This window comes from Channa argus, chromosome 17 (assembly GCF_033026475.1).
Source record: "Channa argus isolate prfri chromosome 17, Channa argus male v1.0, whole genome shotgun sequence".
Taxonomy (NCBI): Eukaryota; Metazoa; Chordata; class Actinopteri; order Anabantiformes; family Channidae; genus Channa; species Channa argus.
The window spans coordinates 12,560,694-12,576,619 of record NC_090213.1 but is presented as its reverse complement, the minus strand read 5'-3'; the positions used below and the strand labels follow the sequence as shown (position 1 = coordinate 12,576,619).

Below are 15,926 nucleotides of genomic sequence, written 5' to 3'. Positions count from 1 at the left end.
CAATCCTGAGTTAAAGTTATTTGGTCCAAAAAATGCATTTATTATGGCACAGAGAAATTCTGCATCAAGCATTACATGAACTGTCAAAAAGTATATCGTTGTTTCTTCCTTTGACCTTTTAACTTGTCTTACTTGGGTGATGTGTCAGATTTAAACACATCATTAAATAAAATTATACTTAGTATCATACACTAACATTAATACAATCTATGACCTTGGTGTCTGACAGTCCATGTTTGAGTTGTGTTTCCCATGTTCATCCAGCAGATGGTGCAATCACATAAAGCAAAACCTGAAAAACTCTTAAGTGATTATAGTTTTATTTCTACTGAAATTTAATGGCCAGTTGGCTTCAGGTCCACCTCTTTTATTCTGAATAATTCAAGAACCTTTTCTTGAAAACTTGTTTTGGAAATATCTAAAGGAGCAATGCAAAGTTACCCCCCAGTCTAAGATAGTGACACAAAAACAAATTCCCTGACCTTAATTAGGATATTGGTTGGAATAGTGGGGGAATGAAATGCAGAACACTGACCTGGTTGAACTCCCACCCCTACAAGTTCTGAACATTAAAAATATATTTTTGAGAGTTTCATGCAATTTTAAGGAAGATTAAATATTCACAGCAAACAGATGAGAAAACCTGTAAGGTTAGTGCCTGAAAGCTGTAATCCTGAAGTGAACCACACAGTGGGAAGAACATAAAAAATATAATTTATTTGATGAGAAATGAAACAAAAACGAAGACATGCTGGAACAACATTAAAGCAGGATTCCCCACTTCTTCCATATTAGTGTATATGGGCAGAAAATAAGCTGAGCTTCACAGAGCTGTCATGTTGAGTCTTGAGTTCTTTAAGGTGTGGTGGGAACATGTCATCTTGTGCTTGTAATAACACACAGCATCACACCCAGGATCCAGAAGCTCTACCCAGCAGTTCAGCATTAATCCACAATGGAGAGCCCCTCACCTGGAAAGTAAAGGATATTATATATTGGCATTTACAATAGCAATTATGACACTAGTGAAAACAAGTATTAAAACTAACGAATTAACTGCTCAGTGTCAAGTTCACGAGTTCTCTTATACTTAAATGTTCACCAGTGTCCATGTTGGGGACACACACAGGAGGAAACTCGTCTAATGCTTACAGGCCTGTGTCTTCCAGCCATTAGTCATTCAAATTTCACGCTGACGTTACCGTTCAAGCTAAATCCAGCTTCTTCTGTGTTTCTGACAGTTTATTTTGCAGGCGTTTCTTCCTCCAGTCCAGGAACTGCCTCCTCATTCTGTTGGCCTGCCACCCCGCAAAGAAGCCGGCAGCGAAAGAAACCACGACAGCGACCTGTAGCGTCCTCTCCGAGACGTCTGCCATATTCACCTCTGGCTGACAGACGATCACGTTTGAGAAGGCAGTATGAAAATTTGTAGTGCGCTGAAACAGGAAGTGAGCCGAGTGTAATCACGCGATAACCCACACACGTTAATCTCGCGGTCTTGAAAATAAAATTCCGACGGAAACCTTTCGACGATTATAGTGAACAATGGATGTGTAGTTATTTATTTGCCACTACCAGCGATGCTGCTGCTGTTTTATTATTATCAGTAGTGGTAGTAGTGGTTGTAGTAGTTGTATTTATAACTGTTAATTGATGATTATTAATTAAATATCCCCTTAGAAACACTTTACACTAACAGGAAATACTAATGTAGTCATAGCTCATTAAAAAACAAAAACTATTTTGTCAGAGAAAACTTTATTTAAAAACAATAACGTGTCAAAATTGATTCAGTAATTCGTAAAAAAACATCAGGAAATGTTAAGTTTGTAGAACCGGTTCTGTGTAATGCTCCAAGTGTTTGTTTCAAATCTGCAAAATCAAATGATCAGATTTAAGGTTAAAAAAACAACAACAAAAACAACAAACAAACAGACCATATTCCACATGAGCTAGAAAGAATTATAAAATAAAGAATTCATACATAGACTTACATGCTGTACTTCACACATGCCACTTGTTGGTGGCACAGATTTAAATTTAAGCAAACAAACACAAAAAGAGTAACAAGTGCTGTACAATAAGTTCAAAAAAGCATTGTGTTCACATGTGTCATGAGATTGACCAATAATGCATTTATAGGTAGTCATCTGTACAAGTTATTATGACAAAGTTGCATTTGGTGGCTGCCAAAATTGTTATTAATGCTCAATACATCTTACTTAACTGTTTCTTCTTACAGTTTGGAGATGAAATACTGCTTTATCATCTGGCAGACCTCACAAGAAATGAATGAAGAGGCATTGCATGAGAGGAATTTAAAATGTAGCCTTATTCAAATGTGGCACAGAGATAGTAATGAATTGTTTGAAAAGAGGTATTACTGTATATTGTATTGTAATGTATTGTACTGTATTGTTAGGATGTAGTGCCAGTAAAGGTTTCAGATAGCACCAAGTTGTATGAGTTTGCAACAAGTAGCTTTTTCTCACACCAATCTGCAACCTTCTAAAAGACTTTTCCACGAAGGTTGTACAGTGGCCTACACCTCAATACTGTCATTTTAAAACCAGCAAGCGTAACATCATATGCAGTTCAAGTGAACATGATGAAAAAAACAAGTGTCTGTCTGACTCTCTTTTCCTTCCTGTCATGTTTATAAAGGCCAAGTCAGTTTCTTACCTCGTCCTAGTAGCACCTAATCACTTCACCGTGTATTCTCTCAGCACTGAGTTGTGGTTTGTGGTAAATATGTTTGAATCGCTTTACTTCTCTTTTCTTTGTGGTAATAATAGTAATACTTCTCATGTGTCTCTAAGTTTTTCTGTAGTTTTACATTTATTAATACTAAGATAAACAGATGTTTCACATATTGCTGAAAATAATTAATCTTAAGATGAAACATGTTTAATGCTAATTTACTTAAATAGAGATCTAAGGATTGTTGGTATGGAAAAACTAATTTAGGATCCCAGATACATGACTGGCGGGTCCCAAAATGTCAGAAACAGTTTTTTGTTGTTGTTGTTGTTGTTTGACCAGCTCAGCAAAATAGTAGTTTGCACTAGCTGATGGTCACATCTGCTTAGTGAAGAGTTTGAGAGTTACCTGAATAAACTTCATTAGTCCATAAGACGATTATCTTAAAAGACAGCAGCAGTAAGACTTCTTTAAGTTTAAATATACTGAGGTAAGCACCATACAAGCATGTAAAGATCTTTGTAGGTCTTCAGAGGTGTTTGGTAGGGCATCCATGATTAAGATTTGCACAAAATCATGATGTGGAATCATGTGATGCAGGTGAGTGAAAGTCCAGAAGAATCAGCCCAGGTTGAGTTTCATGTAGCGGCTCCTCAGCAGCAAATCACAACCGGTTCTGTTTGAGCCTCTCAATGTGGTAACAGAGTTTGAGCGCAGGTCCCAGCTTCAGTCCCAGATACTTCATCATCATCTCACTTTTAAGCAGGAGCAGAGCGTCTCCATCTATCTCCTGAAACATACCACAGAGCTGTGTTACTAACGCGCTTAGGGGAAGTTAAAAGGTTTGCAATATGGCTTAAGGCCAGACCTCAATAAATGTTGCAACAATGCTTATTTACTTTTCCATATCTGCTGATTTATATTCAGGACGACATGGAATCGAGCGATGAATAAATAGAGCTAAAGTCATTTCGTAACTAATTTTGTTTTAGGTTGAAGTGCCCCACATCTTCCAAGGGGCTGAAGCATGCACTGACTTGCACCACGTTTACTCACAAGTTTAAAAGGTTTGGACTCACGTGTTTTCTGAAGGCTTCAGCATGGGGTCCCAGGGCTTGGGGGTCAGCATCCTTAATGAACCACACCACCTCCTCCACACCCCAGCTGGATGGGTCCTTATCAGCAGGACGCTTGCTCTCTCCAGAGTCTGGTATTGAACTATAGCCTATGTAGCACAGGTAACCGCGATGTTATGCTCAAATCATTAAAATGGTCGAAATCCAAATTAACAATACACTTACTGATGGCAAACCCACAGTTAAACAGTGGGAATTAAAAAAGTAATATCAATTTAGGAAAAAAAAAACACATTTGGTATTCTTTGATAAGCTTTACCCATGCATGCCTGTCCATTAAATATGGAGCTACAGCTGTGCACAAAGACAGGAAATGGTGAGGTAGACCTGATATAGTTTGACACCACGTGTGCCTGCCAGCACCACTGCAACTCACCAATTAGCACATTATATCTTGTTTGCTTAATTTGTACAAAATGTGTAAAAATGACAGTATGTGGTTTTACATTATGTTTATTGTAAAATTAGTTAGGCAGGATGCAGTAACTTAATCTTCTCATTTACATGAGGTTGCCAGGCAACCTGTGGAGACTCTAATCACAGTTTGAATGTTACTACTGCAAACAAAAGGAATCAGTTAAGTCATAGCTTTTTAATTATTTTTAATTAGTTTTGCAATCAGATTGCAATCTAATTTCATAACTGTGTCCGTTTTACATTTAACTATGCCTATTTACCAATATACACTCAGTGTCCACTTTATTAGGTACACCTGTAATTTTGAATAAAATCCAACACAATAGCTGAAACTGTCAATTTTAATATAGCTTCTAAAGTTGTGGTTTGCTCTGGTTATAATATATACTTATATATACTAATATATATTTGCAATTACTTTATTTACATGGAATACGTAAAACCACGTATTCACTTGTGTTCATTCATCAATGAACACAAACGAATCAACAAAATCAGACACCAAATGTAGCCTCACCATGTCTGTTTCCATCCTGGAAGCTTCCTGGGCTTGATGCTTGTCTACACACGGCTACTGAGGTTGAGCAGCAACTGCCACGGTAACTGTATGAGTGCTTTGTTGGGTACTGTGATGCCATGATGTTAAAGGCGGAGTCGCTGGGATCTACAGCGTAGCGTTTGGAGTCAACCGGTGGGTCACATAAGAAGTCATCAGGCATTGGCGTCTCTGCTGGAAGAGAAATTACAGGAAGTGACTTAGGGCCTCTAGAAAATGTTGTATTTATAGCCTTGCTAGTTGCCTGACTCCACACATGTCGGTCTTTCTGTTTCTGGCTCAAATAGCTCAGCATGTACAATATAATTACCAAAAAATCTGCAAAGTAATGCCAGTAAATTCATAGGGCAGCCTTGCCTGTATGGATGTTGTGGTGTTACCATGTGTGAACATATGTCAGCATGCTTACACACTAAAGTCATCATGTCTTAGTATTTAGCTTCAAACAGCACTGTGCCTATGTAGACTGCAGCTGTAAAGACTCTGCAAACAGACAGTAGGACGTATATTATCACATTAAACACAGTTTTGTACAAAGGATTTCCATCAGACATTTTTAAAAAGTGCAACTGTCCATCAGATATTTAACTTTACAGAAAACATACTATATTAGACAGCAGTCACATTTATTATTTCGGTAAAATAATGACTTTAGTAAATATACAGCTAAAATTAAAGAAAGCTGAGTTAACTTCCCTTCAGCTTGTAATTGTATGGAAGTGAGGCTGTAAAAAGCTAATTTCTCTCAATCTGGTCAGTTTGTGCCAACTGTGTTTTTGCTTGTCAATAATGCAGATGCCTGCTGGTTATGCAAGAGCTGGGCAGTTTTAAATTTACTTGATGACAGATTTGTAAAATGGATGGAAAATGGAAATAATATGATTCTGAATCACCTCTAAATTGTGCTTACAAAGGCCAAATGTATTTTTTTGTGTTGTGAAAATTCAATTATGTGATAAGATCTGTGCATGTGATTTCGGACGCATGTACATTGACACAGCTCAGAACTGGCATTATATGCTACAGTAAATGCTCAATATTTAGTTCATAAGATACAGACATAGTTGTTATCCATTTTACAATATAAATCTAAACTACTGCACATCTGAGTCTGCTACACCAGCAATACTTTTTTCGATAAAGTTTAAAAAAGAATTGAACTAAATAATCAGCGTTTTAATAGGAATGTATGTTGCTTTGACAGCATCTCCAAAAATATATATAAATACAAGGACTATTTTTGAAAAGCTTCTCCATTTCACTAGAGAAATGATTTACATATCTGTCAGTGTGGCACCACAGGGAGCAAGCTGGTTTGTGTCTCCGTGTGCTTTGCTTCTGTATGTCTACTGTCTGACATCAAACCCTTTTCATGATTTGCTAGAACAATGAGCAAGCTGCTAGTTCCTGACATGATGCTAGATTTCCATTCCAACCTCAAATACACTGAAGACTGTCTTTAAATATTTGCTTATTCAGGGCAGGACAGAGTAAAAAGGGGGAAAGGAAAAAAGTGAAATCAGGACAGAAAGGATGTTTTCTGCAAAAGAATGAAAGATTCCTGCTTTTCTCCAGGGCCTGAAGAGAAAAGAAAAAGAAATCAAGAAGACTGGAAGGGAATTAGAACAAAGACATGTTTGGGTTATGTTTAAAGGCATGTAAACATCAACCAACAGACAACTGTGCTGATTTTGATCTGATACACAGAGATGCACAGTACAAGGAATAGATGTAGCATATCTCCTCACAGAGGACATCTTACTGTGTATTTAGAGAACAAAGACAGAGCACACCACACAAAGCATGTAGTTTAGTTCAACAACAAAAAAGAGGAAGAGAGGACCCATTTCATACCACAAAGTAACACAAGGTTAGGTTAACTGTACGTATAAAGTAGGTCTAAAATAGTTGTGTGTTTGTGTGGTGTTACCTGTCAGGACCTGTGGCGTGGCAGAGTGGGGGACGATAGCAGCATCTTGGGGGATGGAGCCCATGTTAGGTTCTGGTGTGCTGCTGGGAGGAGAGTTAGCCAGTGGGGACATCACCATCCTGGGCTTCAGCTATAGGCATACACACAAACACATGTATCAATGCTGTTTCTATAATAATATATGAACCGTTTAATAGATAGGAAAGCAAGTAGTCATTAGCCGCAATTCTCATTATACATTCACACATAATATCAGTACCAAACCAACAATAGACACATGGGCCAATCCCAGCACCAAGAGGTATAATAATATCAATAATACTGCTAACAGAGATAATGCAGGACTGATTTGTAACATCCGACAATGTGCAAAGTTTGATTCTATGCACGGATCAAATCAGCTTTTCAAAATCTTTATGCCATGAGGAAACACAAAAGGACTGTTTATGTTTAGAAGAACATTGTAAAGACATTAAACACAGCAATGCCATGTTATAGCACATCTATATAATAAAATGTGCAGGTTACCGCTTGTTTCACTCTGCATGCGAGTGTTTCAGTTACGCATCTCATACTCATTTGACAGAACACATTTGTATTTGAAGTCCATTTAATTCTACAGTGATTAGGTGCTGTGCAGGTTGCCAACACTAAAAACTGTACCTGAATCTATCCTGTGTTAATGTGCTAACTCTTACGGCAAAAGAAAACCCATATCAAGGTTAACACGGATAGAAAAAAATTACTCACTGACCTTAAAGCCAGGTTTCCTCCCTCTCTTCTTCGGGACCTTGAGGGGAGACAGAGCTTCTACATAGTGACTCTGAAACTCCAGCTTACGGATAGGAGGTCGCCCTCTCTTTCTGCCAGGTACCTTACCTTGGGGCCCTGTTAAGAACTGGGGGCCAAGAGCAGGAGTCTGCATTTCTGAGCCAGCAGAAGGGGTACTCATCAGACCTGACAGATAGAAAAATTATTAAATTGAAAGTAACAGGAAGTGGCAGCTTTAAACTGCACGCACCACTGCACCGGCTTCAAGCTAGAGCGGAAATTTATACGTACATGTAAGACTACCCCCTCCACACACACTCACTCTCACACACACACCAATGCATTTAAAAACTATACAAAATAGTAGAAACAAAGCCACAGAAAGCCTTGTCCTCCACCCAACCCCTCCCCCTTCTCCAACTGCAAAGATTGCAATAAATATCATTACTGCACAGAGAGACAAAGCCATGCACACAGACACACACACACACACGCACACACACACACAAACACTGAGGAAGTGAAAGCAAAGCACATATAGCCACAACACCCCACAATTGAACAATAAATCAAGTGCACATTAACACACACACACACAAGTGCACACGATCACAAACACGCACACACACACACACACACACACACACACATACAAACAGTGGTTTCCAGTGTTTGTCCTGGTACTATTCATCCACATGGCTCAGACTTCAACAGTCAGTACACACAGAATTTTCTTAGTGAATTAAATCCACTTCCTATGATGACAAATAATTTGTCACTGCAGAAAGAAGAGTAACAGGAACACAGACAGACAGGGCATCTGAATATGCATGATGCCTTCCACCCTCTTTCTCAAACCACAAAGAAAAGGCTTCAAAATGAACCCAAATGTATCATTCTGAGCATCGCCTACCATGTACACAGCTGTCTAGTAATCCCCGTATGTGTGATGCTTCACTCCAGCAGCAGGTTTCTAGATATTCCCCTGATGGAGTCTGCCTCTACTGCTCTCTGCTCTCACTGTCAAGACACCGGCAACTCTGCATGCTTCTCTCTCTCTTTCTCTCTCTTCCTCAATCTCCGACCACCTTCCTCCAAAAGAACCCCTCCTCCCTCTCCCTTCTACCCTAACCCCCTTCCTCTGTGTCCCCTTTCAGTCGTCATAGCAACACGCCTCTAACATCCCGCGGCAGCCGGCAGACGTGCTGAGCTCAAAGCAATGTCTGTGTGTGTCTGTGTGTGGCTGTGCAGGACTTTAATGTAATTACAGTTGCAGCAGCTCAGGGTTTTTCTCATCTGTCTTCAAAAAAAGCTTAGAGCGGGTGACAAGGGATTCAAGCTGTGCCGTGCTTTTGTGCTACAAGCGTTTGGGTTACAATCTGTAATCTGTACTCGAAATTATTTCTAAAGAAATAAATGTCTGCACAAGCAGCATAGTCTCGTGACAAGACAAGTGAAGAAAATGTAACAAATATAACAATATAATACATATTTTAATTACTTGTAAATGCTTGAACTTTTATTACACAGACTGACTGTAGTTAGAGTTATCAGTTTTTTGTAAACATGAAAAGATAAAGTAGAATTCCTTCAGGATTACTCTCCTGCTTTTGTTTGTTCTGAAAGATTATACTCCTGTCAAAGCTCTCTGCCTTCTTTTTATTTATAGACTACCTCTGACTTTGAGTCAGCTCAAGTTTGCAGCTTTTGTTTTATCTATAATGAAAAAAAAAAAAACACTCAAGGAAAGAAAAGACCAGCCATAGGCAAGGTTGTGTGTGTTTCCCTGCTGAGGTGCAGATATTAAAAGAAAAAGCAGGCTGCAGTACACCATGCTTATTTGCTTTTAAAGGCTACAAAATGTAGAGTACAGCTCTGGCTTTACCCTTTTCCCGCCACATATCGATTAGTTTCACTCAGGTTGCTATGCCGATTCTCTTTCAAAGCCACATTTGTGGGTTTTACCACTAATCAAAATCAGGTTAGCCTTTCAAAGGGAGGATCAAACGCCGGCGTGCCCTCGCTCACACACACTGTGTAAAAAGATTTGTCAGGAGCCAGCTGTAAAGCAGTGGCTCACACGCTGTTTGAACACTGAATGTGACAAGCCCGACAAATTGTAGTGTTTCATTACTTCAAGCTCATACATGATAATAAAAAAGAAACAATAAACAGCAAGGTCAGGACAATAACGCTATGATACTGAGTGCTGGCACACGTTCACACACTTAATCTCCACTGACTATGATGGCAGAGAGGCTGCGTGAAGGAAGGAACTCATAAATCATAAAAGTAATTACACAGTTAGATTAATGCTGATGTCCCTCCTCAATCAGTCTTGTCCCATTACAGCACATCACATTACAGGCAAAGACAGACTGAGAGAGAACAGATAATCATCTTTTACTTAAAAGAATTGGATGTGTTGGGGGGCAGCCCATTAACACTGAGTGACAATATGAGACAACGCACTTTTTTGCAAGCGAGCGTGCAAGCTTTGCACCACTGCACTGCACCCTAACACAATACATTTGGGACCACAGCCTAATTTGTTTATGCCTAATTAAGCAATTAGGCAACCAGTGAACCCTATGCCCAATTTTATTTTCCGACTACAGGATAATGTCTCCTTTGGAAGCTGCATGGCAGAGGAAGGCGTGTGAAAGCTGTTGGAGCTCAGCGTTATGGCCACAGCAATGCAGCAATGATCAGCAATGATTAGCATAACTTAATCACCAGCTTCAGGGAATGGAGATTTGTATCAGTTTTCACTTATGCAGAGAAGAAACTGCACTGAAGAGAGTTATGCTAATGCCTAACTAAACTGAACACCTACACATATATACAAACAGTCTCACACCACAATTTATGCATAAAATATTAGCGTTTTAACTAGAAACTATATCCACTTCTCTGCTTGTACGTAGATTAGTGCGTGTCTCTGTGTGTGTGTGTGTGTGTGTGTGTGTGTGTGTGTGTGTGTGTTTGTGTATGTCTGCTCTGTAATCAATGTAACAATGTAACAAACCCCCTGAATTTATTTACAGCTCAGGCAGGGCGTCACCATGGTAACAGACAGTGAAATCGGATCCTGCACCAGAGTCATGTGATAAGGTGGGAATAAATAAACATATAAACAATGATGTGTGTATTAAATAGACACAAACACACACACACAAACACACACACACTGCCTCTCCTTATCTCCACAGAGCCCCCTCATAAAGCAGCACACTCCAGGAGCAGGGGACGGAGGTGAGGGGGGGGCAGTTTAATAAATTCCATCCAGAATTACACTATGTGTTGTTCTATAGACACACACCCACTCACACATATTTATATTATTCATTCATTAAACTCATTCATTCATATATGTAAACAGTATAAACCTATAATGCGGGCATTTGATGTTGATTTCTTAGTCCCTCTAATAATGTTAAACAATGGAGTATAGTAACTAATTACATTTAGTCGTCTACTTAGATTTAGTTTTCAATGATTTCTATTTCTTCCCCTTTACAATTCAGGTATATCGCATTTACATTTCTGCAAGGGGGCCTGGTGGCTCAATGGCAAAAACATCGGGGATATGAAGACGGGTGCGAATCCCACCCCACCAGGTATGGCCCTGCTCAGCTACCAAGGGCAACCTCGGTGGTGGTCCCGAGCCCGGATAAAAGTAAGAGGGTTGCAGCAGGAAGAGCATCCGGCTTAAAAACTCAGGCCAAATCAACATGCGGAACACATTCCACTGTGGCGACCCCTGAAGGGACAAGCTAAAACCCTTTGAACTTGACATTTGCATTTCTGTAGTTTTTACTCCACTACATTTTTAGGAGAACTCTACTTACTTAACAATACAATAATAAAATAATATTTCATGAATAATTGTTTCCTATTTGGAACGCAGGGCTTCTGATTGTTACAAAGTATATTCACTTTATTTTTTTCCACCACTGATATTGAATTGCAATTAAAACTAAATATTAGATTGCACTAATAAAGGTTTGATGCACTTAAAATCTAGCAAATATTTGTAATGTGGCCAAATAAAAAGTGGTGAGATTCACTTATTTAAGACCAACTCTTACTCTGCGTGCAGGAGTGAGAGGCCTGGCTTCTCAATCTACGTCCGACTGGCTCTGACTCAGCCTCCAAATCCACCAGCTGCCAGCAGCTCCGCCCCTGGTCGTCACGGCGATCCAGACGCAGACGCAGTCGAACGCCTTTACTCAGGACGCCAGGGAACCAGCTAACAGGAAGTGGTGGATGGGCCAGTTCCAGGTGGGAGTTGGGGTTAGAATGCTGCCCTCCTCGCAGTCTCATGCCCTTGCAATCCACCAAGGATGGGTGAGATACATCACACTGAAGGGACAGAAACAAATCAGCCAAAAACTATCATATACATTTATCACTGTGATGAAAAACGTGTGACGCACAGGCCAACAGGCTCAATCCAAATGTATACACAAGCACTTTTTAATTTGAATCAGTATTCTAGAAATCACCCATCCCCTAAAAATAAGGTTCCCCTATATTCCATGTCTCAACATTAATCATGTCTTCTAGAAATTAATTTGGGTTCTTTCAACCCTAAAATGAATTTTAAAATTGTAGGAAGCAGCCAAACAGAAGGAAACAGGGGGAATGAAAAAAGACACAGAGAGTAGAAGGAGCATTGAAAGACAAACAGAAACTGGGAGATGCGGGTGTGTAATTGTTATAGTGTATATTCAGAGGTCAAAGAAATGAACCGAAAGGCTAATGGAAGAACGAGGCTTCACTAATGATAAGATATTGGGGACAATGTGTCTATTGTGCATTAAAGTGAATGCAGTTTGGCCTCCAGGGTGCTGGATTTACTGATTAACTTTAACTAACGAAGCTTTCAGTTTCCTCTGTGATGGAAGAAACAAAGAGGGCGAAGGGGTGAAAGAGGGAAGCTCGTTGACTTGTTAGCGGTAATGAAAATATTCTCATTATCACCCTTTTACCCAGTTCTATCTAGTTACAACTCAGAGTAACAAGAGCTTTATTTAGCTTGTTAAAGTGTTTTGTTCACCTACTTAAAGGGTAAGTTTCTACTACTAAATATTACTGTATTGCTAAACATATATAGTAATTATATAGTCTATGGGTTTATACAAGGAGTTAAATCCAGAGCTTCACAAGTGACAAAAAAATACTATTGGAGTACAAATTTATCATAGAAGAGCATAATGCATATGACAACATATAGCACTAGAGGCTAATTATTGGAGTACTGGGATTCAATCTCTGAGGATGATGACATTTTCAAACAACAAAAAAAATAAGTGAATTGTGTTTGTAACACAAAGGTGTGTAAAAACAATGTAATGAGAAATATAAGAAATGACAAAAAAACAAGAAAATAAAACAAGAGAAAAGAGTAAAGAACAGATTTAGCTACAAAATTCTCCCGTCTATATTCAATAGCACTTCATAAAAATCAAACAAGTAATCTTAAAAACCAAATCATGAATGAAAGTGATTCTTTACACACAGACACATACACACACACACATACGCACACATACACACACACTTCTGCGTGTGTTTGTATCAAAAGGCTGTGAGTCCCATGGGAGCAGAGAACTACTTTATCTTTCCACTTTACTAAAACACTTGTGGCTTGGAGTCCCGCCAGGAGTATCACTGCTTGAGAGGTTTCTTTAAAAGCATCACACGAGCACACACACACACACACACACACACACAGCTGCTATTCATTTCCATAACGTGTAGAAGATACAAGAAGAGATGAGGAAAGTGCTAGACAGGCTTGTTATCACTCCGTTTTATCACTGAAGGGTGTGACCAACAGTAACTCATCCCACATTCGACACCTTCTTTACAGGTTAAAACAGTTCTACGGGCTTTTCCATTTCTATTCCCACACAAAATTTGTTCTGCAAATAACGGACCAGACCGTTGACCTACAAACTACCACTTATATAGCTATTTCTCAACTAAAGGCGAAAGACAACATTTACGTTTTGCAAGGAAAAGTGCATGTCATTGAACCTTGACTCATACTGGAAAATAATTAATAGATATAAATTAAATTAAGTGGCATGTTATTGTTTTCTGGTTTTAATATTAAACGCTTCATTTAAATCAGAATGTGGTACAAAAGGTAAGGCCACGTATTTGCACATGACGTTTAGCCAGTAATTGTGGTATTGTCAGTGTACGGGTACAATAAGTAGTTTTTTATTATCAATTATCTTTAATTCAGTTAGTTTGATCTGTGGGAAAAAATTATGACAGTTATTTATTTATTTGCATAACAAAATATATACAGGATTTATAGACTCCAAATTTAGTCCCTGTCTTTAATTACAGTATATTTGTATTATATTTGGGTAGCGACCAGCAGGAAATGCTGTAGCATTGTGTACTGAATTTCATAGGTGTTTAAGAGCTACTACAGCAGCCTTCTCATTGTGAGCACTGGCCTTCATCAGCACAATGCTGCACTTTTGTGTTTTGGTGTGAAAGCCTCTTCACCTTCACCTTCACTTTTTGCATGATCACTATGAAAGGACCGATAATGTGCCAACCTGTAACCATTTTTGCTCTGCCATTCAATGGTAACCATCTTTGCTTTATTAGAAAGCTTTCTCAAACATTGCTGGAAAAGGGGTTCAGAACTAACATGTTAATGTCCTTGTGGTGGTGCCATAATAGCAACAACTGTGGGCTATTCTCTAATAATTGTTTGTCTAAAAATGCACAATAGGCCTCTTCATTAAAAAAGAAGTGATGAAATCAACAGATTTAGAGGCACGGTTGAGGTTTGCTGGCATGCATGAAATTGAAATTAGTTTCTTTCACCAAAAACAAATGGGCAGCCACGTCTCAGAGTCACCTCAGTGTGTACTACATATTCTGCCTATGATATTATTATTGGTCTCAGACGTTGGTTTTAGCTTAGATGTCTCCACTGCTACTCAGCCTTTCTGATCCCAAGGTAAAATTTGTAGATAAAATGCAATGAAATGAAATACACCAATGTAACACTTACTCCAAGTGCAAACATTTACAGCATTCAACTTTCCGTAGAGATTCTGTAGGGAATTTCACTGACCTCCGCTGACCTGACCTAAGCAGATTCTGCAGAAATCACGCGCGCACACGCATACACGCACACACACCATCTCTGTGTGTTCCGGTGCTCGAGCAAAATTTGGCTGCTTGGAGGAGGGTCCCTAGTTAACGGATTACATATTGAAATGTATCACATAAAAGTGATTGGTGTGGTGCAAGAAAAATATTATATATTATATATTTAATAGACTACAAAAAACAGTCATAAATGTTAGGGTAGACTGCCTTTAAGTTCTTTGGTACGTAGCTTTACCTGTCTCGGGGGGGTTGATTCAGTAGCCGACATCCATGTCTCCACAGCAGGCTGACCGCGTACACACCGGGATCCGGCGCATGGAGCACCAGGAGGGAGTCTCGGCCTGGATCGGTCCGGGTTCCTCCCCCTGCAGATGCGCCACAAGCAAAGGAGCGAATTCCGCGGGCTGGTCTGGAGTCTGCTGGCCGCGAAGCTGCTGATGAAGAGCCGCAGTTTCACCTTTTCCGACGTTATCCGGAAATTTTGGCAGGAGTTGGAAACGTCCTCAAGGGCTCCAGTTAGAGGGGAGGGGGGGGAAGCGACTTGCTGAATCGTTAACAGAAGCGTTGCTGTTGTGGATAATTTTCCTATCAGGCTTTAAAGCGGCATCTCATTTACCTGTACTGGTTCAGTAGACAGGGAGAGATAGGGGGTTGTAAATAAAATGCGAGCACTCAAACTGAAGAGGTTCAGCCCCTTTTTCTCCCACTAAAACACTGCTTGACAGACATGGAGTGGGTGTTTGGCCTGATGCCAGATAAAGTAACGAAATTCGGAATCACGATTTTTGAATTATCACTGGTGCCCCATAATAATTTACGTTTGTCTGCATTTCCTCTCCATTTGTATCGTTGTATACTATACTATACTATACTAAATCTCTTTTCATTTGTCCTTATTAACCCAAAAGTGCGCACAAATAGACTATGTATTGTCAGGAAAATATTTTAGCTTAATCATGAATTTGACCCCAAATTTGCAAAACTCCCTGTCAGGGAATCCCCACACCTGTTCAGATAAAGTCAATGGTTCAGATAAAGAGGAAATTAGAGTGTGCAGCTCTTGTTGTTCCTTCTTATGCCCAAACGTGTTGAATAACAATCACCAAAACACAAGTGACATGCATTGAATCTGTGGCTGTTGGCAGCCTCACGTCGTTGCTGTGTGACTATCTGCACATTAGCTTCACAACTGTTCAGTTGAGACAGGAATAAGCATCAGTTGTAAACAGGAAGTGTCCAATGGCTCAGTAGAGGTCATTCTGATAAG

At 39.5% G+C, this 15,926-nt stretch overlaps 2 protein-coding genes across 4 annotated transcripts; both read right to left on the bottom strand.

The window, feature by feature from the left end:
- Positions 1–694: 694 nt before the first annotated feature.
- On the bottom strand, positions 695–1,468 carry LOC137102741 (mitoregulin-like). Of its 2 annotated transcripts, none has more exons than XR_010911265.1 (2): positions 1,153–1,468; positions 695–971 (listed from the first exon to the last, which is right to left on the bottom strand). XR_010911265.1 is itself a non-coding variant. In XM_067482556.1 (2 exons), exon 1 carries the CDS (start codon positions 1,374–1,376, stop codon positions 1,206–1,208), a length of 171 nt encoding a protein of 56 aa, XP_067338657.1. In that variant the 5' UTR covers positions 1,377–1,457; the 3' UTR covers positions 695–971; positions 1,203–1,205. The 2 variants fall into 2 exon arrangements, 1 of the variants encoding a protein (XP_067338657.1); XM_067482556.1 differs by having other exon boundaries at positions 1,203–1,457.
- A 283-nt stretch (positions 1,469–1,751) lies between these two features.
- scml4 (Scm polycomb group protein like 4) lies at positions 1,752–15,350 on the bottom strand. 2 transcript variants are annotated; one of them, XM_067482555.1, is made up of 7 exons: positions 14,895–15,350; positions 11,602–11,875; positions 7,494–7,696; positions 6,740–6,869; positions 4,771–4,980; positions 3,780–3,925; positions 1,752–3,490 (listed from the first exon to the last, which is right to left on the bottom strand). In XM_067482555.1, the coding sequence occupies exons 1-7, from the start codon at positions 14,925–14,927 to the stop codon at positions 3,365–3,367; spliced, it is 1,122 nt and encodes a 373-aa protein (XP_067338656.1). In that variant the 5' UTR covers positions 14,928–15,350; the 3' UTR covers positions 1,752–3,364. The 2 variants fall into 2 exon arrangements, with proteins under 2 accessions (XP_067338656.1, XP_067338655.1); XM_067482554.1 differs by having other exon boundaries at positions 4,771–4,983; positions 14,895–15,347.
- Positions 15,351–15,926: the final 576 nt, after the last annotated feature.

Coding starts and splice junctions, on each gene's coding strand:
- LOC137102741 (XM_067482556.1), bottom strand. CDS start 1,376: ATGGCAGACGTCTCGGAGAGGACGCTACAGGTCGCTGTCGTGGTTTCT.
- scml4 (XM_067482554.1), bottom strand. CDS start 14,927: ATGTCGGCTACTGAATCAACCCCCCCGAGACAG. Junction 7,697..11,601: donor CTCTCACTCCTGCACGCAGA/GTAAGAGTTGGT, acceptor TCTATCTGTCAG/GTCTGATGAGTACCCCTTCT. Junction 3,491..3,779: donor CTGAAGCCTTCAGAAAACAC/GTGAGTCCAAAC, acceptor GGTATGTTTCAG/GAGATAGATGGAGACGCTCT.